General features: G+C 38.0%; 2 protein-coding genes across 2 annotated transcripts in view; both read right to left on the bottom strand.

Annotated features, from left to right (window-relative positions):
• MAPK1IP1L (mitogen-activated protein kinase 1 interacting protein 1 like) overlaps positions 1-5,837 on the bottom strand; it is a 15,712-nt gene extending 9,875 nt beyond the window's left edge. Inside the window, exon 1 of the mRNA XM_024734738.1 lies at positions 5,670-5,837. The gene's annotated coding sequence lies outside the window, so the exon portion shown is untranslated. The remainder of the gene's footprint in view (positions 1-5,669) is intronic.
• A 1,741-nt stretch (positions 5,838-7,578) lies between these two features.
• SOCS4 (suppressor of cytokine signaling 4) lies at positions 7,579-26,622 on the bottom strand. The gene is made up of 2 exons (XM_024734749.1): positions 26,374-26,622; positions 7,579-13,918 (listed from the first exon to the last, which is right to left on the bottom strand). Exon 2 carries the CDS (start codon positions 13,824-13,826, stop codon positions 12,504-12,506), a length of 1,323 nt encoding a protein of 440 aa, XP_024590517.1. The 5' UTR covers positions 13,827-13,918; positions 26,374-26,622; the 3' UTR covers positions 7,579-12,503.
• Positions 26,623-26,726: the final 104 nt, after the last annotated feature.

The following is a 26,726-nucleotide window of genomic DNA, read 5'->3' as shown; positions in this document are numbered from 1 at the left end:
TTTTTTTTTTTTTTAAATAAATTTATTTATTTTATTTTTGTCTGCGTTGGGTCTTCATTGCTGCGTGCGGGCTTTCTCTAGTTGCTGGTAGCGGGGGCTACTCTTCGTTGCGGTGCATGGGCTTCTTATTGCGGTGGCTTCTCTTGTTGCGGAGCACGGGCTCTAGGCACGCGGGCTTCCGTAGTTGTGGCTCATGGGTTCTAGAGCGCAGGCTCAGTAGTTGTGGCACACGGGCTTTGTTGCTCCGCGGCATGTGGGATTTTCCCGGACCGGGGCTCGAACCCATGTCCCCTGCATTGGCAGGCGGATTCCCAACCACTGCGCCACCAGGGAACTCCCCACTCAGTAGTTTTTAAAAATCAAGACTCCTACACATTTTTTGAGTTAGATTTCTAAATGGTAAACGTTTTCTTGTGGTTGTAAATTGGTTCTTCCATTATATTTTCTAATTGGTTGTTCATATACGGGAAAGCCTTTCAAATTTTAGTGTGTTACTTTTGTAAGCAGTGACATTATTGAATTATTTTATCCTGAAAGTCTCTCAGTTGACTCTCTGGAATCTGCAGATAAAGGATTATGCCATTAGCAAAAAATAATTTTACCTTCTCTTTGCAGTATTTATACCTCTTTTCTCTTTGGCCTAAGCTAGGACTTAAACAACAATGAAATATTAAATAAGATAGTGTGAGCACAGTAGTCTTCTTCTCAACTCTCCTGGCAATGCTTCTAATGTTTATATATGACTCATTTTTAGTTTTGAGGTTTAAAAAAAATTACAGTAAGGAAGTTTCTATCTATGCCTATTTTGCTAGACTTATTTATTCCTATTTTGCTAGTTAAAAAATCCAACACTGAATTTCTTCAGATGATTTTTTTTGGCATCTAATGAGTTGATCTTGCAGTTCTTCTCCTTTGTCCCATCAATCACAATATAGTTACATATATATTGCTTAATATTGAGCCATCCTTGCATTTACAATTTTATTATTTATGATTTGGTTATCATGAGGAGTGATAAAGAAAACGAACAGGAAGCCTACTGCTGCAACTGCTATAACCCTGCTCTTAATTCATAATATTAAAAAACACATCATGAATGTATAGCAAATACAATTACCTAGTCATTCCCATGTTAAGGTTTGTTTTATACTAAAATGTCACATCACACAATAGTAAATTCTTAGGACTAAAGTTTATCCATGCACAAGTTTAAAGTCTACCTAAGACTAACATTCTTTTCAAACAGGGTGAGCGTTTTCGAAACAGAAAATAGTTCTGTATCAAAGTTCACACTAATTCTGGAGCAGAAAACCTAACCAACTAAGCAACTCAATGAATTTCACGTGGTCTTACAGTTTGGGTTTTCAGAATTACTCATCTCCCTCTTAGTTTTTGAAAAACTATCGTTAATTAATCACAGCACTACATTAAAATATATTCCATTAGTTAATAATATCAAACTGATTCACAACTCTGGCTTTCAAAAGTTTAAATTCAAAATCAAATCCTGGAAGATAGAGGAAATAATAAAGCCCTGAACAAAGGGATTAGAAATAAGTCACTTCCTGTTCTACAGAACTGCATAGTAAAGTGACGTGCTCTCCATGCCTAGAATAAACAGTGTTCATATTAATTGGAAACATTCCAATTTATTACTTGGAGAATACTTTCATCATAAAAAGGTTAAAAAATAGAGTTGGGGGCTTCCCTGTTGGCGCAGTGGTTGGGAGTCCACCTGCCAATGCAGGGGACGCGGGTTCGTGCCCCGGTCCGGGAGGATCACACATGCCGCGGAGCGCCTGGGCCCGTGAGCTGTGGCCGCTGGGCCTGCGCGTCCGGAGCCTGTGCTCCGCAGCGGGAGAGGCCACAACAGTGAGAGGCCCGCGTACCGCAAAAAAATAAAAAATAAAAAAAATAAAAAATAGAGTTGGACATCACTATTCCAATATGAGAAGAGTTGCAGAATGTAAAAAAAAAACACCACAAAACCCCCTAGGTTTTCTTTTTTTATTTCTTTTTTTTGACCGTGCCGCGTGGCTTGTGGAATCTTAGCTTCCCCACCAGGGATTGAACCTGGGACCCCAGCAATGAAAGTGCCAAGTCCTAACCAATGGACAGCCAGGGGATTCTCCAAACCCTAGATTTTCTAAAAAACGATTCTCAAACATATGGATTATGCTAATTAAGATGAGGCCAATGCAACCTTGAACTAGGAAAAAAAAGTGTAAAATCAAGGAAGATTTTAATTTTCTTTTCAGAATAATCTAAAGCTATCACTTCCAAAACTTTCTGTTAATACTTTATGGCAGTACACGTGTGAAGAATAATCACTGTATTTTTATTTTCTTAAATTTTTGGCTGTGTTGGGTCTTTGTTGCTGTGTGTGGGCTTTCTCTAGTTGTGGCAAGCAATGGCTACTCTTCATTGCGGTGCACGGGCTTCTCACTGCGGTGGCTTCTCTTGCTACGGACCATGGGCTCTAGGCGCGTGGGCTTTAGTAGTTGTGGCATGAGGGCTCAGTAGTTGTGGCTCGCGAGCTCTAGAGTGCAGGCTCAGTTGTTGTGGCGCACGGGTTTAGTTGCTCCGCGGCATGTGGGATCTTCCCGGACCAGGGCTTGAACCCATGTCCCCTGCATTGGCAGGTGGATTCTAAACCACTGCGCCACCAGGGAAGCCCAATCATTGTATTTTCTGAGGAGCAATTTTAAAACAAGAGTACAAAATTTCTTTCAACATGCACTAGAAAAGTAAAACATTTCTGTAAGCGTATGGCCTTTAGAGTAAAAATGGTAATTCCATCATGGGGAGGTTTAAAAAAAGTTGAACTCCATAAATTACTAGTGACTATTGGAAAAGGAATATTTCAATAGGCCATCAAATTGTAGTGGAGTCATAAACAGTATGGGACTACACAGTTATGAAACATGGACACCAATCCTTTTATCTGAATCTTTTGACAAAGGCAAACTTTTTAACCAGAGACCATCTTCCCATCAGCAAAACAGTTATAATTCCGGACTACTTCACAGATAAGTAAAATATTTAATAATCTACAGTTATAAACAAGTAACACATTTATTAAGAGTCACTAAGGGAAACCAGGATTTTTGCATGGTTTTGTTTAGTATGGAGAGAGGATACAGTAGTGGTAATATATTGGTACTGAAAATATAAATTTTGAATGAACATATAGGATAAATTTTAGTATTGGCGTTTATCAGATACACTCTAATTTACATTTGGGCAACTCAAGAAATTGGGGATCTGCAAGTTTTTGAACATTTTAAATTACTTAAAAACATGTAATTAAAAAAATTTTTTTTCCCACAACCTCATGTCAGCCGTATTTTCTACACTCAGATACTTATTGGAACATAAGTGCCAGGTACTGCGTGGGGCCTTGGGGAAATGAATAGTATGGCGTGGAATAAACGCTTAAAGGCGTTCACAGTATGGCGGAGAACTACCATTTAAACAGTAGGTTACCTGGGGTAAGCGCAGGGCTCTATGGGAGCACCTCAAAAAGCTCCTAAAGGAATCAAGGAAAGGAGTATCAGACAAGGAGTCCCGAGGAGTAGTGCCTTTGCAGTCTGGGAGAACAATGAGGTGAAGAGCTAAGATAGGCCCTAGGGAAAGGAGAAGTTTGTGCAAAAGCTGAGAGGGGGACAAGAGATCTGTGGGAAGTGTAAGCCAGCAGCCCCCAACCTTTTCAGCACCAGGGGCCGGTTTCACGAAAAACAAATTTTCCACGGAAGCGGGGGTGGGGGGAGGGGATGGCTCAGGCGGTAATGCGAGCGATGGGGAGCGGCAGGGGAAGCTTTGCTCGCTCACCTCAGCTCACCTCCTGCCGTGCGGCCTGGTTCCTAACTGGACACGGACGCGTGGGTCCGTGGCCTCGCGGTTGGGGACCCCTGGTGTAAGCAGTTCAAATTGGTTAGAATGTAGAAAATGGAGGAATATGAAAGCCTTAGCAGAGAGTCTCTAGACCAAGGTTTGAATGTCTCTGAGTCAGCTCACCTGAATGAACCTGTTACTTCAACTATAAAGAACGGGCCAGTAACAGGAGAGACTAAATGGGACTGGTAAATCAAGTGCCTAAAATAAAAGCGCCCGGAAAACAGACACATTATCTTGTCTTCCTCTGTGTATGGGCATATTGCTTATGGTTAAAAAGAGTGAACGCCAATAGTATGACAGACTACGTAACACTGCACTTCACTGGCTGGCTCTGAACAAGCTGAGCTGTGCAAACCCCAGAGGTGAAAGCAGACAGCAGTAGCATCCACTTCATAGATTTGCTGTGAGACTTACATAATAAACAACTCTCTTGGTCACTGTCTGGCACATAGCGAAAACTCAACAAATGTTAGCTTTTACAAATTGCTACGATAGGTCCACAAACCGTTATCTACAGTTCTCAGTTCAGAAACCTCTAAAAATGAAAGAAATGCTCCCAGGTTTGGCATAAAACTTACTTGATGGCAAAACCTGACCTGAGGCTATTTTACAGTTTCCATTAATTCTCCCCTATTCGCTGCACAAATATTACTGTTGGATTAGGGGATGCTGCCCCGACTCTGCTGGTGTGATCTCTCATCTTTGCCCCTTATTGTCTTTCTAAAATCTAAAGATAAAATCCAAAGATTTCTGAATTCCAAAACACACTGGTCCCAAGGATTTCGGTTAAGGGGTTGTCTCTGGGTCTCCGTTCCTCCTGGAGATAGGAAAAGGACATTCTAGTACACACACCTCAAGTTTCTGAGACAAACTAATTTTGAATAGGAGGTTCAAGACACCAGTAGCAAGAAAAATGTCTGTTCTCCCTGCCCAAAGAACACTCCTAAACAAAGAACTTCTGCAAGATTTCTGAAGGCTACCTTCCCCTGTAATGAGGTCCATACAACCACCACGTGTACGAGTATTTCTTTAGTAGCAATGCTATAAAAAAATTTTTTTTCAGTCAGGTGAGTACGGTTCGATGCTTCAACATTAGAATCCTCATTTATTAAAAGCACTACGCTTGGTTTTCAGAAGAAAACGGTCCAAAGCCACCAAGTGCTCCTACATCCTACAAAAAGGGAGTATTACAGAACTCAACACTTCTCATCGTTTCTGTCATGGGTATTCATCTAAGGTATCTGCTAGCAACTCCTCTAGAAAATAATGACCAAAACGTCACAATGCGAAAAATCTTAAACTAGCATCACAGACTCCCCCAAGAATCTGTTTAGGCCTCCCTCTCCCTTTCATTGGAAATTACTGAGTGGGGGAGGGGGTCAGGGCCAAGGGGCGGGAGGCCGGCAGCCCTAAAGGGCCAAACGAACAAAAGGAGTCCGGGATCAACCGGAGCGAACCGGCCTCCGAGCGGGTCGCGCCTGCCCGGGAAGGGGTGGGGGAGGGGCCAGGCCGCTCCCCGCCCCGCCCCCAGCCAGCCCTGACGTCACGCGCGGAGAAACCCATCGGTCGCTACGTCACCCGCCTCCGACGCCTTCTCCTTGGGGGGCGAGAGGGCCGACATCCCGCAGCCGGGAGGAAGACGACAGGGAGAAACCCTTAGCCCCCGGCCACCAAAGAGGCGACTCAGGAATCTCCGTTACTGCGCCCGCGTCCCGCTTGGGCGTACTCCTTTGCTCCCCTCCACGACCCCGCCAGCGCCGAGGCAGCCTCACCCGGCAAGATCCGAACCCGCAGCAAGGTCTAGAAGCGGCGATGGGTCCGAGGGAACTGATCGCTGAAGAACTGAGCGCAGCCCGACCGACGGCAGCGGCGACGGAGATGGGGGCGGCAGCAGCACCAGCAGCGCGCGGCTCCTCCTGGCGCCGGAACAGGAAGCGCAGAGGTTCGAGCGCGCTGCCCCCGCCCGCGCTCCGCCTCTCCTCTGGTCGGCCGGGCCCAGCCGCGCGCGCCCCCTACAGGGCCCGGGTGGCACTGCGGCCCGCCCGGCCCCGGCGGCGCGGCTGTTCCTTGCGCTCGCTCCCGGGCGGCTGTTTTCTCTCGGTGGGCGGGACGAAAGAGCCCCGATGTTCCGGAGTTCTGAGCTGTCTGGAGGAAACGCCAGTGGCCAGTGGCGTTCTGGGCAGCCTGGCGGAAATTGTTAACTTGTCTCCTGAAGGGAAGGTTGAAGGCAGGTTCTGGATTCCCTACGCTTGCGGTCTTTAGGGCCAGGCCTCGAAGCTGGCTAGGTGTGAATGCAGCCTAACCCCGGGACACGGATCCGTTGGCCAAAATTGGAGAGAGCTAAAAGCAATACAGGAAGGGGAAGACGTTTGCAAATGGCTTGACAAATCGATATTAACTAAAGGAACGGATGTCTTTGCAGATTTTTTTCTGATCAGTATTTCTTCTCCCACAGTTCAGTTTTGAATAAACCTTTACCTGCCTACTCTATGTCAGGCCCAAAAGATGATGGATTGACACGTGGCCCCAGCCGTCAGGGAACGTGCTAGCTACTAATGAAGATGTCATAATTATGTGGTGTACAAAATATACACACATAACATACATATATTTTAATGTAAAAATTTAAAGTATGCAATATTCTTACAACATTTTACTTCTTTGTTTACATTTGCTGTTAGTGGATCGGTGGGTGGGCATTTTATATAAACTTCTTAAACGACTTGTTTGGGTTTACTCCACAGCACACATAATTCTCGTTCTGAAAAATGAGCAACAGAGAAACTTCAAATACCTAAGCCTGGGGAAGACATGTTTTTGGTTAGGGGCAGTGGTCTATGGAAAATAATACCACTAGTGTGAACTACCTACCCTGCCCTAATGGGAGGCAGTGAATCAGCAGTGCCTTGTGGCACGGGAAGCAGTGCCATAGGAAGCCTGAAGCAACAGTAAGTCAGCAAAATAGTGCTATATTTAAGTTTTTGATATCTTGCTCATCATAGGGCCTTTTGTTTTGCATTAATTCTGATTTTTAATGTTGCACACAAAATTTTCATTACTGAGTTTATGGTCAAAAAAAATTTGTGCCCACGTTGTGTCTCATTCTACTCCTGGTCACGTGCATTAGAGTGACCAACAACCTCCAGCTTTTCCCATGTTCCCAGTCAATAACCGAGCATGGCGGGAGTTCTAGAGGTAGGCCATTCCTGTCCCATGTGGGCTCCTACAGGTAACCTGTTGGGAACTACATCCTCGCCTAGCATTTTTAGAACTACATTGCCCACCCTACCCAATGCTTCCTTCAGTTTCTTTCACAGATGTCAGACATGCAGTTTGGTATGATTTCCCCACCTTCTCCTGCTCTCTTCCTCTTTATTCTTTTTGTGTGTGTGTTTATGTGTGTGTAAGCCCAGAGTCTTAACCACTGGACTGCCAGGGAAGTCCCATTCTCATTTATTCTTCATAGGTGTCCATCCCCCCCCAATAAATCTCTTGCACATCTTGACATGTTTCTGGAACACCCAAAATGACACAAAAAACTGAAAGGAAAATGTGTAATACAGATTTTTAAATTTCTCATATATAAAGTTGAATGTGCCAGGTAACATACAGTACAATGTTTTTAAAACTACAAAGCTTTTGGATTTTATATATGAAGTTTTAATTAATAAGAAACGAAAATTTATTCAGATCAATTTATTTGAACTCACATCCAAGAAGAAACATTCAACTTCAGGATTAGAAATAAAAATGGGAACACTCTACTTCTTTTTGGGTAAGGGGTGGATACAAGCCTGATAAGAGTACTAATAGCTTTGTGAAGTTACTACTTAAACTCTGTATATTCAAGTATATATCGAGTGCGTACTTGGTTTATACAGAATTTATCCAATTCTAGCAAAGTCAGCATACTTTAAGTAAATCTCCTTGAGTTTTACACTCTCAAGTCTGAAAGCTTAGATTTGATTATAACCATGGCAAAAGTGATTATCTTTACTTCCTGCAAATGTAATCAACTTTTAAAATAACTTAGGCAAACATCAATTTCACACAAACCTTATTAAGGGTAGGAGGAAATTGCAACTGTTCATCTAATTGCAGAGTCTAAACCATAAATTCAAATTGTACCATTATCTTTATTGTCAAATCAAGTCAAGAAACCCTATTACAGGCTAAAAGAAGTGAATGTGAATCTGCAGGGTCCACTAAGGGAATACGCTGAAAACCTATCATCACATTAGTACTTAACAGCTGTACAGAAATTATTTTCAAGTATGCTCCAAGGGTCACCTCTTAACTGAAGAATTAACCTTCAGGAAGTCAAGAGACAAATATTATTATCTATATTTTATGTGCTAGGAAATGAAAGTAAAGAAAGATTTAGGATTGAGTAATCTATTCAAAATTAAAAAGTAAATAAAAAAGACCGGCTTTATTTGAAACAGGAGTCATGTGCCTTAAATTCCTTTCCATTGGGTTATATCCATTAGTCTACTATTCTATTTAGTCTACATTTCTATTTAGAAGCCAAACCATTTCCAAAAGTTACCTCCATTTTGTCTCCAATATCTAATGTGTTAAGAATAGTATAGACAGACTCTTGTAGTGTTGCTCATTTCTAGTAGACCATTAAAAAAGAAAAACCTCTTGTGCTTTCTGTTCATTCTTTAGAAATAAAAATGGATGTAAAACTGATTATGTAAAACTAAGATTGTAAAGATTTTCTTCCAAAGTAGAAACAATAATCTGCTTGACTTAAAATCTTTTATTCATTTGGGCATTAAATTACCTAACACACAATCTATTTTACATTTAAACACCGTTTCCCTTGTGTTATCTCCAGGAATGTTATATAATTAAGTCTACTTCCTGTGAAATTTGCTCTACCAAAATCAATATATAACCTATTTGACTCTGATTATAGCTAAAAGTGACAAAAAAGACTTTTAATGCAAACTAAGAGTATATTTGTAAGAGTTAGGTCTCAAGGCTTTTGTTTCATAGGAAGGAAGCTCTCTATTACATGGATCTATAAAATGATCCAAACTTCAGACAGACAGGAAGCTGATAACTTGATTTATCTTCCTAATGGCTTTGGCTCATGAATAAATGATAATGGTTTGTGTTTTTCTTATAAAAAGAAATGTAATTTGTATAATGATATGAGTCCTATTTGCCACATTTGCTCTACTTTTCTAAAAAGGATTTCTAATGACTTAGACATTCTTTATATTATTTACAATAAGAAGTCAAAACTTTTAGCTGAAAGCCATTTTTTTGACCACAGTTTGCCATTAGCTGACATTCAGGAAGGAACACAGGTCTGATCACCAAATCAATAAATCTAGCCACAGACTGACTAAAAGCTTCCTTTAATCTTCTTCCTATTAGGTCTTCCTTTAAATTAAACCCTTCCCTCTGTGAATTATTTAAGTGAATGGCATGGTTATAGAAAGATCAGATATGATTCTTCATACAAAAAATGCTCAAGGAACCTAAAAAATCCATTCAGCATGTTTCAGGAATTATAGTATGAATCAAGATGCTGTAGCTTAAAAAAGGAGAGGGGGGCTTGGGGGTATGCTCCAAGAAAGCTTCAGAGAGAAATAGAAAAGTCAAGTTTACTTCCTGGTTAGGGCAGGATGATTCCCAAAGCACATTTAAGTGTCTGGTCCAGACTGGCTATTAGTGATCAAGTAGTCCCCTTTCACTATCAAGGCTTTCCCCTGAGGTAATGCCTAAGGTCTTAATTTTAATATTTTGTTTCTTTTAGCCCCATCCTCTCTCACCAATAAGTGCCACACATTCCCACCATGCTGAATGCTTTCTCAACCCTGCAATTTACACTTTTCAAACGCTCACCATGTCCAACTTAGTTACAAAATTTATTGGGTTGGCCAAAAAGTTCGTTCTGGCTTTTCATATACGGAAAAACCCGAACGAACTTTTTGGCCAACCTGATATATTTGTATCTCCCCACATTGTTCCTTTCAAAACTTATACTCATTTACTTATACATAATTTCAGTAATTACATTTTTAATGAGTTAAGTTTCTGAATACTGAATGCTTTTCCAAATGTGTCCACAAGTCACTGAGAAAGGGTTAAACCTTTCTAAATTCCAATCCCTTCACGCTTTAAAAAATTTATTATTACTCTTCTTTTTCCTTCATGGTAAACAATTCCTTTCTCAAATCTTACATTTCTACTTTCCCGATTTCTTTTCTGTAGCAAATACCAAAGGAAAAAATACAAACCGTTTCAGCGTAAATAAGTCTCCTTCCTGCTCTCATTTATTAGATCACCTACTTCAAGGCTATATAAATGGCAGTATTTTGAAAATGTTAACAGCTATCAATACCTTGAAGGTGAAAAAATAAGAAAGCCAGAGAAAATATATCACAAGCAACCAGTCTGAATATACGAAAGGCTACTTAGATCTTGATTTTCATATAAATACGAATTTTTACCATTATAAAAGACAATGTAATATTTTTCTTTATAAAATTACCTTTTAACAGAATATTCACTAGCTAGTCATTCCTTAGGTTTTTCTGTATTGATAAAAAGTTATTTTTAAAAGAAAAATATTTAAAACAATATTGTTTCATAGAAACAGAAAGTCTCAATATCAAATTCTGATAAAAAACTATAATTATGGGTAGAGTCTTACCATACTATTAATTTTCTTTCACCAAAGATGGACATTTAGGAAGTGCTATATTGGTAAATAAGATAACCTTCTCAGTGATCTACAAAAGCGCCACAATAAAGATGAGGTAGTATGAGACTGTCCCACTTTTGTAAAAGGGAAATATCATCTTTAGAAGAGATACTTATCCTGACACTGGTGTTGATATCCCGAGCCTCATCACTGCTAAGAGAGGTGCCATTTTAGTAGCTAACCCTCACTGGAACCAAGACAATCTTGAGATCACTGAGAAAAAAATATGCTAGAAGACAATGGTAACAGATTTTAGTTTTGTGATAATTGCTAAAAAGTTATTTTAAAGCAATTATTTTTAAATGCCATCTTTATGTTATCAGTAGAACTGCAGGAAAGGGAAATGCTACTTCAACATAAAAGCAATGATACTTAAGAAACATCTATTCTAACGTGGAAATCTGAGTCAAATTTCTTTCAATACAGGTAGAAGCAGCTTCCTACTAGAGCTAAACTAGCATCAAGAAATCAGTTACTATGATATTAAAAATGCCAACTTGTACAAAGGGGTAGACAACTCACCAGAAGGAATAACTGTCTAGGATATTTATTATTCACTGATTCTTTAAAAAAGAAGAGTAGGCTATCACTCCATCTATCTTATTATATAACATTTCTAAAAATACTTCCCCGTTCTGGGGATGTTAAATTCAAAATATTACGCCTGGTGCCCAGTATTGTTCAGTATGGCATAAGCCACGTAGCTCTCAAAATGTTTCCTTTTTGAAGCCATACTAAAGACATGTTAGTTCTGAAAACAGGAATAATTATCTGGAACCTGAAGATCAAAACCAATATTAAGCTCCCTGAATACTGAGCTCCACGTTTACTTCTTGAATCTTTATTCAAGCTCAATTCAAAATAATGAAAAACTACCTAGTTCTCTTTGGTTACCAATGGAAATTTGTGGCTGTTTATATAAACTGTGGCATCTCTCCAAACTAACAGGCTCAGAGTTTCTAAAACAGAGCTAAGCAGAAGCAACAGTTCATAAGTAAATACAGAAAAACCTTAGTTGCTTTATTACTTTAGTAACTACTAGTTACTAATAGTGTTATCATTATTTTTAAAGCTTCCAGTGAGAAAGGAACAATACTTATGTTCTGAAGATGGTAACTCTTCCTAGTTTGAGAGAAAGATCTACTCAAGGAATAATAAATGACCATGCCACATTATAGAAGAATAAATTCACCCCCAAAATATCATGTCCTCATTTGATTCTTACCGACCTGATTAATCAAATTTAGTAATTCTGCTTTACAGTTAATATTTAAAATTAAAACACATGAAGTTTAAGCCATTTTGCTAACCTTTAACATCCCTGTTAGTAAATTATAGAAGTCAATTACATTAGTATGGATTGTAAATTACAACACACTCAGCTTTACTGAAGACTTTTAAACCAAATGAAAAGGATGATGGGGAAACTGTATCTTATGTATAGGAATGCCAATGGCATAGGTTAACAAAGCATTTTATATGTAAGAAAGGACAGGATTACTTTTAAAGAAAAGTATGAAATACAGATTATTTAACTGTGTTTGCAATGCCTACCAAACTTCAAATATCCCTGGATCATATGCAAATTACAGTTAAGAAAAGAAAAAAATTAAGTATACAATCTACATGGTAAAAACAAAAACCAAACACCTAGTCAAAAATATCCATTTACTCCTAGTGTGTAACAATTATTAAACAATTATTATTGTTAAACAATTATTGTATCCTAAGAAAAATAAACTGATCTGGAAGTAAAATTTAGGGCATAAGTTTATTTTGGACTTTAACTGCCCCTGTAGAAAAATTCAAAGTGGCATAATAAGAAAAATAAAATATTAAATGAAAATATGTATATAATCACTCCCGTGTTCCTACCCTTTTCCTAGCATTGCTGTTCTGGTGCATCAATCCTGAGTACTCTAACTTTTGATTTATAGTGATATTCTTTCAGATATAATTTCATGGAAGAAGGAATTGGAAGGGCATCAATGCCATCATAAGTTGTACAGTTACAAATAACTGTTCTGCATATATGCTGCAGGGGAAAGGGGAAAGTCCGAATTAAAGGAGTGGATAAAAGTGGTTCAAAGAACATACAGGCACTCGGGTCCTTATAATGCTCTAGGAGCCCAGTTATGTCAGGAGAATGGAAGACACAAGGATCATGTGCATCAAAGCTAAAGTTGTGATTCCACTGTTCAATTCTAGCATGAAGAGAACGACTATAGCGTCTAAAACTAACGGAGAATAAATAGTCTTCCTGTGCTGAATCTCGCAGTAAAAAGGTACCCTCTGGTTTTCCTTCTAGTAGAGCTTCAGCTGCATATTTATCCATAACGCCCCAGTAACATGGATTATTATTGATCTGAAGGAGGTCTGGTACAAGACAGTGGACATAATCAATCTGGGTATGGTACTTAGGAGGTGTTTCCAGTTGCAGGGTTTCTTCATCAATTTCCCATTTGGGTTTGTTTCTTTTCCTGGAACTTGTGCAAAGTGTTATAATTTCATCATCTGAATCCATATCACTATCTTCTATACTGTTATTTGAAGCCAGGTTCATTATAGAGCCAGTCCCAGGACCACCTCTACCCGAAGAATCGTTATTGGTTATGACACAGGGCTGAACACTGGTATGTGAGAAGCAGTTGACCTCTTCCACGTTTCTTCGTTGTTTTAGTTGACCATCCCTCAATTCAGTCTGAGACAAGTCTGTGCTTACCCATTCATCTGATTTGGGACTTATAGGAGCAGTGTGTCGTTTAATAAAATGCCACCTAAAGGCTAAATCTGATCGAGGTGGGAAAGGACACTTATCTAACATGAGTTCACTGATATGAATTTTTCTTTTAGACGGAAGCCCTGAAGAGTGCCGACTACTACAATTCTTTATTGGAAAACACTGCCCCACAGCATCTTGCAGTTTCTGTTTAAGAGATCGGCCTAAAAATCTATGCCCACAGGAATGATCTAAATCCAACTCGATAGATGAACAGCTGTGCTTCCTTTCTTGGCTCCTTAAAGGAACTTCAGTTTTCTCTATAGCACTCACTGTTTCAGCATCTGAACAACTTTCACTCTTTTTTGACCAAGATAACTTCTTTCCACTCCATACATAACCATCCTTTCTGTCAGCACTTCGACTCCGACTAGTTTTGGGCCTTACATCTACATTTTTACTATTACTTTCACTATTTTCTGCCATTTTAACCAACTGTCCACAAATTCCAGTGTTATAAATACTGCTCTTTCAGTTTTTCCGGTAGAATGTTTCTTCTGGGCACTTTCTGGATATATCTAAGGAAGAAAAAGATCATTAATCGTTTGTCATTAACATTGTATAGATTATATATCAAGCGCCAATTATACATAAGATGAAAAGATGAAAAAGGATAATTAATACATTAAAAACAAACTATTAGAAATGTTGGAAGGCAGTTCCAAGATATTTTGTTCCCACTTAAATAAACTACTTTACCTTATGCTAATAATTCCATAGTGCCATGGAGTCAAGAATCTGAGTTCCTTTCCCACAGCTAGTTTTGATGTGAATCAAAAAAGCTAAGCATCCTCTCAGCCAAAATGTATGTCTGAAATGTGAACAATTTCCGGTTTTGAGGTACATCTTATGTCAATCTCTCCTCCCCTTATTTTTTAATTTCACAGCAGACCAGGAAATTCTTTGTTAAGAGATGAGAAACCTATGAGCTGGTGTTTGATGACCACTACCCTCCTTCTCTCTGTTTTCTTTCCTATTGATTGAAAATATGAACAGTTTTAAGTTATAAAAGCTGTTAAGAATTTATTAAATAAATAATCACCACTGAATAGTAGGAATGTCATGCAAGAATTCCAACGCAATTTTTGTCAACTCATTTAAATATTTGGTCAACTTCACTATCAGTCTAGGCAGTTTGTAGAAAATTTGGAATTGGACAAAAATTTGTTATTTTATACACACATACACTTCCTTATATTCTTTTTTTGTGTGTGTGTGGTACGCGGGCCTCTCTCACCGCTGTGGCCTCTCCCGCTGCGGAGCACAGGCTCCGGACGCGCAAGCTCACCGGCCATGGCTCACGGGCCTAGACGTTCCGCGGCATGTGGGATCCTCCCGGACCAGGGCACGAACCCGCGTCCCCTGCATCGGCAGGCGGACTCTCAACCACTGCGCCACAAGGAAAGCCCTATTCTTCTTGATAATTTCAAAAAACAAGCAGATACAGTTCTATAGGACAATGCCTTTCCTATGAAATTGGCTAGCTATACTAGAATTTATAATGTAAATAAAGTTTTATTAAGACTAATAGTAATGATTGGTCATAGGTAGAAACTACTTAACTATTCTTAGATGGAAAGATTTAAGCCCAGAATTGGGGGGAGGGATTCTATAATCTCAAATATTTTACAAATGAAAGTTGAATTTTGAGACTGAGAAAATCAGTTGTACTCAACATTCTGATCATGATTAAGCTTCTGATTATATCAGAGGAACATTAACAATCCCAACAGTCAAGTAAATGTTTAGAGCTATGTGAATCTATTTTCATAGCAGTAGGGTTTGAAACAAGCATCTGCAGAGGCAAATATAATTGGGAAGTGCTTAAAAGTGTGAACTAATGACACTGGCTTGCCATATAAAGTACCCCATTACTAAACAATGAATAGCATCGGGTGATTATACTTATTATTTTGATTTAGTGAGCTCACTGGTATGTAATAATTTAAAATCCACAGGGAAAAAATATTTGAAAATCTGAATTTGAAAGAAACATCATCACTTAGTATACCAAAATTATATTCAACAGCATGCTTTGGCTGTTCATTGACTAAATTCCACTGAACAAAAATAAACAGGCAGAAGCTACAAAGTAGGCTGAAGTATATGAAGAGTCAGTGATCAGAAGAGACACTAGTTACTAACAGCTTACACTTGTATTTTTCAAATAAAAAATTAAAAAGGAGCCCCAAGCAGATATCTTTTTGTTAACACTACATACTTTCAACTTTTTTATTCAGCATAATAATGTGAAAAGTTATCATGTAAGGTTTAAAATACCTGGTGTTTTTATTTACTTTAAAAATATTAAAGTAGCAGATTATTAACTCTATGATCAACTTTACTCCCCTGGGTGTGAGCATCTTCATCTTCCTTTATTTCTATATCAAAGCTAAGTCTGTACCTCTGCTCTCTCTCTCTTTTTAAAAAACATCTTTATTGGAATGTAATTGCTTTACAGTGGTGTGTTAGTTTCTGCTGTATAACAAAGTGAATCAGCTATACATATACATATATCCCCATGTATCCTCCCTCTTGCGTCGCCCTCCACCCTCCCTATCCCACCCCGTACCTCTGCTCTTGATGACATTCCCACCTTTACCAGGGCCTGCTTCCATTGCTAGCTCTTAACTTCTCTCTGCCTTCAAAAACAACCAAGTCTCCTATAAACTGTTTTAGTGATTCCAATGCTTCCTTTAGTAATAATTGCTGCTTTCCATATTAAATTTCTTAATGAGTAGTATAACTTGATTTCCTCTCAAAAAGAAAATAGTTTTGTTTTTCTCTAATTATATAAAAGAAATAATGATCCAGTTTAAAATAGCTATGTGAAAATCTTTTTGCTCCCTCTTTCTCTCAGAAGTCAGCCCAAAACAAGGGAAAATGAGAAATAAAAACAAACCTCATCTTCAGTGAAACTAGCAGATATCTATAACCTGAGTGACAAAATACAAGGACAGAAAATGAACAGAGGAGCAATGACTGACTCAGCAGTGGAGAGGAAGGTGACACCAGGCACAAAGGCAACGTTGATGAGAAGCAAGCCAACAGAGCAGGCAAAGTCCAGGACACCCAGAGGTACGAGGTGCTACGGAAAGTATGGATGGAGAACAGGGCAGAAAATGGGGAGGTAGGTTGAAAATTTGCATACGTGCAGTTAGATGTCTCTGGTTGTTACTCTCATACTTAGAGGAGATGGGAAATTTATCAATATTATTTGGAGAAGCTGAACCAGAGAGGCTCAGGACTTTGGATACTAGGCATGGTGAGGATAGATGGGAGGCTTGGGACTAAAATCAGAAAGAAAATTCCATGCTCCCTTCTTCCATCCAGCTTCTAGAACTCCAGCAGCCAAACTTACACCTTCTAATAGGAGACTGGAAGATACTACGCTGGAGAAACAGAATGGCCAAAGAGAAAAGACCTATAGATGCTGATAACTGGAAATCCTCCAATGAAAAGCTGGAGGGCCACCCAAGCATGCTGTGAAGCTCATCCATCCATAAGCCCAGCCTACTTACATAGTACTTTCAGGCAGCACTGCTGTGCTTCATTTACTCTAGAATATGGCATGTCACCAGACTTTTGAGGAAAGCCTCTAAAATAAACAAGCGAATAAAACAAAGAACTTGGAGAAAAAAGTAACCATGAAAGCAGCAGGTAATAAAATAGATCTCTTCCAAGTTAAAAGAATATATTATACCAATGAATAAAATGAGGTAGGGACAATCAGAGAATACGAAAATTTTGGAAATTAAAACCATGATTGCAGGAAAAAAAATATTCAATAGGAAAGTTGGAGGTAAGCTGAGGAAATAATAGGAAAGAGGAAAAAAAAGGTTAACTAGACAGAGAAGATAAGAAAATTAGAGGATCAATACAAACTTCACAGAAAATAACAAAATGGAGAGGGAAATTATAAAAGAAAATATATTAGAAAATTTCCCAGAACTGAAGGACATGAGTCTCCATACAGAAGGAGCACAATGAGTGCCCCGCACAAGGGAAAATACACACCAAGTTACATTATTCTAAAATGTTAGAACCCTAGAGATAAAGAGGTGATACCTAAGTCTTCCTACCTTATAGACAACAATACTCTAAGTATTGTATGCTTATAAATCTGTTAAAGAGAGTAGACCTCATGTTAAGTGTTCAATCAATCGATTTATGTATGTAACTCAGACAAAAAAAAAAAAGGCTTCCTGAGGGAAAAAAGTCACAAAGGACTGTAAATAAAATAGCATCTGTTTTCTCAACAGTAAGTAACAGTGGAAGCTAGAGGATAGTTTCCAACCTTGAAGATAACCAGCCTAACAATCAATCAAATAGGATAAAATAAAGAAATTTTCAGACATGCAAAGTAACAACAATTTTACCTCATATTGGAGGATGTGCTCTTCTAAAATAAAGAGTGTAAACCTAAAACAAATGGCATAACATAGGAAACAAGGTATTTAACATATGAGAAAGGAAATGTGAATTCCTGGGATGCTTAAGAAGGGAAGTTTCCAGACAACAGGGTGTTTGGCGCTGCTGGAGAGCAACTAGTTCATATAACCACATAAGGACGTAAGGCTCTTTGTGTAATAAGAGAATAGAAAGAGAGTAAGGAGACTAAAAGAGAGGTAAATCCTCATCTATCAGAAGAGGAACTCAACCAATAATGTCTAATAATTGATGCATCAAGAGAGAAGTATAAGCATATGATTTAGAAATGTGAAGATAAATATCAGAAAGACAAATTATGAAAGTAGAAGCCTTTGAGATGGGTAGGAGAGGAATGCGGCATTACTTAGCTTACCTAAGCTTTTCAGCTTAATTTAACTTGAACCTATGTACACATATCATTTTGATGACCATAAATAAAAATAACAGTACTTTACACTCACTGTGAAAAATTCAAACTTAAAAGTTAAGAAGAAAAAAGTAAAAGCTATCCATAATCCTACCACCCAGCAGTAACCATTATAACATTTTCAGTATCTCTATACATGTACATGACAAGGATGCAGTTCCATAGCACAATGATGGCAGACATTAGAAATATGGTTTGAGCCCAGTTTATTTTGTACTAGCCATATGACCTTGAAAGCTCAGTTTCTTCATCTGTAAAATGGAGATACTGATGCTATCTATTTCATTAGGCTGGTGGGAATTAAATGAAATAATGTATGTGAAGTATATACCTAGCTCAGATTCTAAATGTACCAAGTATAAAATAAAGTTTAACATATTTTTTCTTTTTTAAAAAAAGAAACAGATATTACATATGTTTTATTATAGTGCCCAAGCCAGTTTTATAGAAATAGTTCATAAAGGAAAAAAAATTACAGAAATACCTCTGTCTCTAGCCCATGCTAACTATAAAGTTTATGAGCAAATATAATTTTCAGGATGATAACTAATGTTTCAAAATGAAAAAGGATCAATACACTAAATACAGCTGAAACTCAACAGACCATGAAGCTATAGAACAATTCGACATTTTCCCTCAGAGAACTGATCTCCAGCCTTACTCTATACAAGTTTACATGCTAACATAACAGATTTACTTTAGCAAGGCTTACCAACTTATACATAATAGGTAGCAATCCATCAAGTATCTCTGGATTTTAGGTAAATTGTTCTTACATACGCTAATGCTGCAGGGATCCATAAAATAAAGCAAAAAATGCCATTGCCCTAGATGAATTTTCCACACATTTACCTATACTTAAAGAGTTAATGCATAGAAAATCTTCTTTTGACTGGTTATCTTTTTGTATCTAAGAACTACAGCCTTATATAAATTTTACATAGCATTCTTGTGATAGAAAACTGAGTTCATGCTTCAGAAGTCCCACTTTTATAAATTGTTATGGTAAAAAATATATTTGGTGGGGCTCCCCTAATGGCGCGGTGGTTGGGAGTCCGCCTGCTGATGCGGGGGACGCGGGTTTGTGCCCTGGTCCGGGAGGGTCCCGCACGCCGCGGAGTGGCTGGGCCCGTGAGCCATGGCCACTGAGCCTGTGCGTCCGGAGCCTGTGCTCTGCAGCGGGAGAGGCCGCGGCGGTGAGAGGCCCGCGTACCGCAAAAAAAAAAAAAAAAAAAAAAAAATATATATATGGTAAAACATACCGTATCACTATATGGGCCAGAATGTCACTTAATGTTGTAATCTTCAAAGTAGGAAGAAAATTTAACTTCTATTTATACTTGCCTAAAAATTAGAAAACTTAAAATTTATGAATATTGAATATATGACTGACAACGTTCCCATCACTCATTGTGAGATGGTTATTTGTCTGATGAGGTGCTATTCCTGAGGGAAGAGTGGGAGCTCCAAAAAGCTAAGGACTTGATGGCAACCCTCTCCATTTCTTTGTGCACTTTTAGTGCACCACAACTGATTCCATGTTGCTGGAATACATTTGTGGATTATATTATCTTAGGTAAAAGAATCTTTACAACACTTTGTAAATAGACACGATCACGGAAATTTTATAACACACGAGGTTTGCTAGTTATTTCAGGGCAAAGTACTTAAGTTGTTGAAATTTTAAGACAAGTTATGTATTTTTCTTTTACAAAATGACAAGTGTTCTAAGTTTGATGACCTTTATTGGGATAATAAGTGGCTCTGAGAAGCTACTTAGCAGATACATTAAGAAAAAAGGCAAAACTAAACACTTAACTGGTCTCTTCATGGTTCAGGTAACTTAAAAAAAAAACTTATGCTATGGTGAGATCTTTTTAGAAAAAAAGATATTCAGAATTTCCTTCACTATCACATGATTTTATTACAATAATGATAAAAATGCATCATGCATATAACTCTCGCATCTTTACACTTTACACAGATGGCAAAAGATCTTCTAATCTCTTCCAAAAGTTGCATTAAATCAAAATTCATAAAATTAAAAAAATTCAATCACATTGCTCTCAATAAAAATAACATTAATTTTTTAAACATCTTTGTTGGCGTATAATTGCTTTACAATGTTGTGTTAACATTACTTTTAGTGAAAAAATTTTTTTATTTTTAAAGACTAAAAATGAGTTTTAAAAAAGTGCTTTTGGTGTCTTGCCTATACATGTAAAATCTGAATGTTAAAAAAAAAGTGTAAGGTTCTGAATCTGAATGAGTCCTTTCAAATACGCTATCATTAATTGTTGGAATTTTATACAAACTTCATAGAAATGAAGTAGAAGATGAGATACAAAATGGAAAAAAAGTGACTTTAGTACCAACTTTATGTAGTATAGAAATCAACGATGATACTTTGAAAAGTGTTCACAAATCAACGTTTGTTAGTAACTGCAAAGAAGCTTTTTTTTTTTTTTTAAAGAAGGTGAAAGAATCACTTGGGAGAAAGTGCTTTGACTCTTGATTCAATAATTAATTTTTTATGCAGGCATCTAAGTTACAATGCCCTGGGGAATACACAGTGACTTTTTTTTATTGTTATTTCTTAATGAGCAAGAGGCAAACATCTAAAGCAAGTTTATTTAAACCTTTTTCAAAAAATCAAGTTCTCAGATTCACTAGCCATTTGATCCCAGGTTCTATAATCAATTGCACTGAACAGTGATAAACGAATTAATACCCAATGTGACCCTTCTATGCTAACAGATTTAAATAACATTTAGTTAGTACTCTTGAATAAGGTTGGGAAGGTGATTTTAATTCAAATTCCTTGAAAACTTTTTTAAAAGCCAGTAATTAAAGGGTTAAACTTCATCTAGAAACGTCATTGTATCTCTATGATGTTGGATAACAGAGCATTATTGTACATATTAATCATTCATTGAACTACTGTGTCTACAATGCTGATGTCTACCTAAGGCCAGAATTCATGTAAATATTAAATTTGATGTTATAAAGAATAATTTACTATACTACAAAGAATTCACAAATAACTTATTATTCTGGTAGTTAATTAACCCTGGGAACTACCTTATCAAATCTATGATTCCAAAGTTTACCTGCCATTATGTGTCCCCAAAACTCCTTGAATGCATTCTGATCACAGTCCATGTCATTTGAATTGGATTCTGTGGGTTAGAGTCCTTGATGTTTGATCATAGCCTAATATTTGAGTTGGATTCTATGGGAACACTTAAGAGTCCATGAATGGAATATACTGGATAGTACAAGAGAGGTAAATTCCTCGGAATGTTAATAAAAAAACATAAAAAATGGGTTTGTTCAAATGAGAAACATCTCTGAAGTATAAAGTGTTTTTTTCTCATTACGAAAGCAATACAGGTTCATTTTCCAGTAAATATTTTAAAATATCTCCTTTTTCATGCTACCAAGCCATGGCTCATGGGACTTAACTAGATTTATTTGGGAAAACACACACACACACACACACACACACACACACACACACACACAAACACACACACACACTGATTAGCACCACTACACCCTTCCTTCCCTTCCCTTCTCCAAACTTTCTCCACTTACTTTCCTAATTATATTTTGCTTAAGTCAGTGTCCCCCAATCTGAACTCCTGTGTACACTAGTGCTAAAAGATGTTAATATACACATGTTCTAGAGAAACGGAGGTTTCCTTATTAAACAAGTTTGGGAATCACTTCCCCTCTGAAAGATTACAAGGCACCTTCAGCAAAAGGTTCCAAGAGGTCCTTCAGTTAAGAAACCTGCTTAAGCCACAGTTTCCTTTATTTAACTCATCATAGAGACGTTTTGTGGAAGAAACTGTGGGAGAAACATTAACTTGGGCTAACATTAAAATAAGTGTACATTCCCTGAGCATGCTAGCTAAAGATAAAGAGAAACGTCCAGGACCTGTCACTGAAGAGGGTTAATTTAGTGTGAAGAGGGAACAGAAAACTAAGAGCTGGCACTATAAACTTCTAAAAGCACAAGAACCAGGACTTCCCTGGTAGCACAGTGGTTAAGAATCCACCTGCCAACGCAGGGGACACGGGTTCAAACCCTGGTCCGGGAAGATCCCACCTGCCGCGGAGCAACTAAGCCCATGGCCCACAACTACTGACCCTCCCCTCTAGAGCCCAGGAGCCACAACTACTGAAGCCCGCCCGCCTAGAGCCTGTGCTCTGCAACAAGAGAAACCACCGCAATGAGAAGCCCATGCACCACAATGAAGAGTAGCCCCCGCTCGCCGCAACTAGAGAAAGCCTGTGCACAGCAATGAAGACACAACGCAGCCAAAAATAAAAATAAAATAAATTTATTAAAAAAAAATTTTTTTTTAATTAAAAGCGCAAAAACCTTAACAGAATCTTAGAAACCAGAATATTTAAGATATTCGATTGTGACTCTTAGAGAATAAATTGGATTGTACAGATGTACTTCTTCCTTTCAATTTGTAATTTTTTCATTATAAAAATAATATATGCTCATTATAAAATATATGGAACATTCACAAAAGTTCAAAAAGGAGGAAAAAAAATTATAATTCAATTACCTAGAGGCAATCAATTTAGACATTTTGGCCAATTTCCTTGTAGTCTTTCTTCCTATGAGTACAATTTAGTCTAAAGAGGAAATTTTTAAGTTATAAAGATCTATAAAAAATTAACAACCTAGTTTTTCACTATACCATATTTAAAAATGAAGCATGGTGCAGATGAAACAACAGCATGAGTTGCTAAATCATCAAACATGATCTAAAATTTAGACTTTGTCACTTACTAGCTATCTCTCCTGACTTTTAGAATCTCATTTAGCTTCAGTGTTCATATTGTTAAATCTGGATACTGTCAGCTGCCCCATGTTTTTACTGCCAGGATTAAAATCTATGAAAACAGCATACATTGAGCTTAATGAGAATACATACTACGTTCTGTAATACATTGTCTTCTCAGAACCTTCCATGTAGAATAAGCTAATTTCTAAAAATGAGAGATGGGAAAGTGGCAAAATTAAGGAAAAAGAATGAAAGGAAACAAAGGCTACATATAAGGCTAGAAAATCCAGACAAAAACATATCTCAAAAACCTGAGGCTGAGGATGCTTTGGCATTTCTGAGATATCATAAAGCACTTTCTATTACTCCTGATACTAAACATGCTCTTTTAAAAAGTGTTTTTAAGCTTTAAATTCTTGAAAAGTAGTATGGGTGTAAATAACCAAACTTAATTATAAAAAGTTTGTAATTTCTTACAAGCTAACTTAGTAAATAAACAGGTTTCAACAGTAATAGTAGGCAAAGTTTTTTTTTTTTTTAAAAAAAAAGATCATAGATTATTCTTTTCATTGCTTTATGATAACTACGTATGCTTACATTTAAGCTTGGGTAACAAGTTTTACCTACAAACTAGTATAATGTTATTCTAGAATTAAATAAAATTGTTTTCATGTTCTGATAAAACTAAATTCTAAGTTTTATGGCAACAGTTATGACTTGGAGAGGCAGTATGGTAGACTACTTGGATCAGAAGTTAATAGACCTGGGTTCTATTTCTAGTTCAGACAGTTGGTTAGGTGTGTGACCTTGGACAACTCACAACCTTTCTGAGCCTTGGTTTTTTTCATTCATAAGACAATGATTATATCTGTCTCGCCGTAGTAAGGATCCACTGCCACTGTAACAACACAAGAGTCAAATATTAGCTGTCTTTGGCCAGCAAAACTGGGTAGGTTGAGAGTAGGACTTTCCTGTATTCCCTTTTATACCTTAGAAAGTTTTTACATGCACAAGTATTATTTACCCCAAAAATAAATTAAATAGGCTGGTAAGATTCAGGACACTTTCAGAGATATAAAAATCTTCAGATTTCTAAACTGCCTTCAATGTTTTTTTTTCAATACTCTGTTCTCAGTTTTGTTATTACTCTCTTCTTCTAGCCTTATCTTTCATAGGATTAATAATTTTTACATCAAATATCAATACATATTTTATTAAAAAGGAATTTTAAAAACTCTCATAAGGCAATACTGATATGCCTCCTGGATAAACTAAGATTATATGACATTATTATTTATATAGATAATACTGCCACAAGTAGAATGGTAATATATTCATGCTTTCTCACCCTACTGTCCTTGAGAACAACAATATTTGTGAGCCTAAGGGTACTATGAATGGTCACAACAGAGAAACGGTAACTAACCTTCACTGCAATCGAAGCTGCGACCTTGGCATGATTTTCAGTGAGTTCATTCAGCTATCCACTCCTATGAGACATGCACCTGACACCCACATTGGTGACGGACAGCTACACTGGTTTCTTTTTAAAAGCTATATTATCTTAAATAACCACGCAATTTAAGATTTAAGTTACACATTTCATTACCACACTATTGTCTTGTACATATTATTTGAATGTCTGTTTCCCTCACCAAGATTGTGAATTCACTGAGGACTTTAAAATTTGTCTTTTTAAAATCTGACTGAAATAGAAATGGACATGTGAAAACATACTGGCAAAAGCAAGAATACATCTTTTAACAGTTGAAAAAATTTAGTGGATAATGATTCAAACAACTCCATTTTAAATGAAACCATTAAATGCCCACTCAAAGTACCCCATTAATAACACAAGACAATTAGTTTTATACATCCATGAGTATCTTCTATATATGGAAGAAGGTGTCATCTTCATTTTAGAGATGAGGAATCTGACATTCAGTAAAAGTAAAGAAGTATATTCAAGGTCACACGAGTAACTGTCAGAGTCAAAATTAGAATCTAGGATTGTTCAACTCTAAGGCCCAAGCTCTTTCCATACATGTGAAATTTGTAAAAAAAACAAAAAACAAAAACAAAACAAAAAACCCTATGAATCAAATGTGTTCATTGCTACAGCAGAGTGAAAGGAGAGAAGCGCAAACACCATTCATAGTTTTGAAGTCACATGGTGTTAACATATTTTATAGTTACGGCATTTTATAGCTATAAATCTTGTTCCAAATTGGCAGATTCTTCTTATGCTGAGCTCTGAAAAGCACTACACTGAAATCTCACGATGATTTATTTGATGTACTATCGGACTTCTTCTTGAACCCCAGTCTATCCAGTGATATTGGATTTAAAAAAAATTAAAAATCAGTCTATCTAAACAACGAATGCTATCCAAATAAAATTAAGTCACTCGGAAAGAATCATCTCAGTTATCTTTTGCTCTTGTGGGAAATCAAGGATAGGTTGGTTATTTTTCCACAAATCCCAAGTTCTTTTTCAGCCAACCACTCTTCCTCTTCATTCACGTACCAAACCTCAGTGTCTAGCAAGCCTATTTGGAGCCCTAGTACTCAAAGCAACACCTTTCACAATGCCACCACGTAAGAACTATACCACGGTTTGTCTAAATCTGTTTGCAAGTTTTCCCAATGGAACTAGACTGAAAAACAATGGGGAAAATTCTACAACAGAAAAACGTTTCTCTTATGTCATAAACAAGTTCCGATTGAGACTAGAAGGTGGGTAGCACGAAAAATATCATTGTGAAGGTTTTCATCAGAGACAGGTCTCCCAACATGGAGAACGTGAAGACCCAAGCAAAGCATAAACTTAATGGCCAAGACCTTAGCAAAGATTGTAAGGATCGAATGAAGTATTCAACAATATACTTTAGGTCTAGCTCTTCTTTTACATCTAAATATGCACTTCAGTGAACTTTAGGTGGGGTTTGAATAGGGAAACCCGAATTACTTTCTTCTTAAGGGATATATGTAAAATGTCCTATAGAATAAGCATTAATGTACACGCCAGACCTCCAGGAACCATGAACTGAGATTAAGTCTTACTTCCTTTACCGGTATAGAAATGACAAGATGAAGGCGCCAAGGATGCCAAGATTAAAGGCTTGAGAAGGGTCTCAGATTCCTTTTCTCGAAAGAACATGCCCAAACATCTCGTTCTCTAGCCGGGTCCCAAGGAGAGGCTGGACCCGTACGGGGACCCGGACATGGCTGCCTGTGAGGAGCGCCCGGAAAGTAGAAGCAGACCCCGCTGGGCAAGGCCAAGCAGCAACCACCCTTCCCCCACTCACCTCTCGGAGCACAGTTTAACTGGGGCTGTCCGAGTAACTGCCGCCATCACCACCGCCATCACTCTGGGTGCTCGCTAAGCTGGAGAAGGGAGACCCAACCACTCCGGTACCTCATATAGGTCCTCTAAGACTGATGCCTGCCTGCAAGCCCCCACCCTTCGGTGCGGGATTCTCATCTCAGACGTCGCAGTCACCGCCTCCACCTGCTTCGCCGGCGCTGCCACCACTTCCGTACTCGGGTCTCTCCCTTTCTTCCTCACTCCCCCAGCAACCGGCTTTTTCCCTGCCGGCGGGCGCGCAGCTGACGCCACCGCCCAGCGACCTGGGTCGGGACCGCGCCGGGCGTGGGCGGG

This window comes from Neophocaena asiaeorientalis, unplaced genomic scaffold, assembly GCF_003031525.2.
Source record: "Neophocaena asiaeorientalis asiaeorientalis breed wild unplaced genomic scaffold, Neophocaena_asiaeorientalis_V1.1 scaffold547, whole genome shotgun sequence".
Classification (NCBI taxonomy): Eukaryota; Metazoa; Chordata; class Mammalia; order Artiodactyla; family Phocoenidae; genus Neophocaena; species Neophocaena asiaeorientalis.
This window is presented reverse-complemented; position numbering and strand designations above follow the sequence as displayed.

Bases quoted from the DNA above. Each gene is read 5' to 3' on its own strand.
- SOCS4 (XM_024734749.1), bottom strand. From the start codon at position 13,826: ATGGCAGAAAATAGTGAAAGTAATAGTAAAAATGTAGATGTAAGGCCC.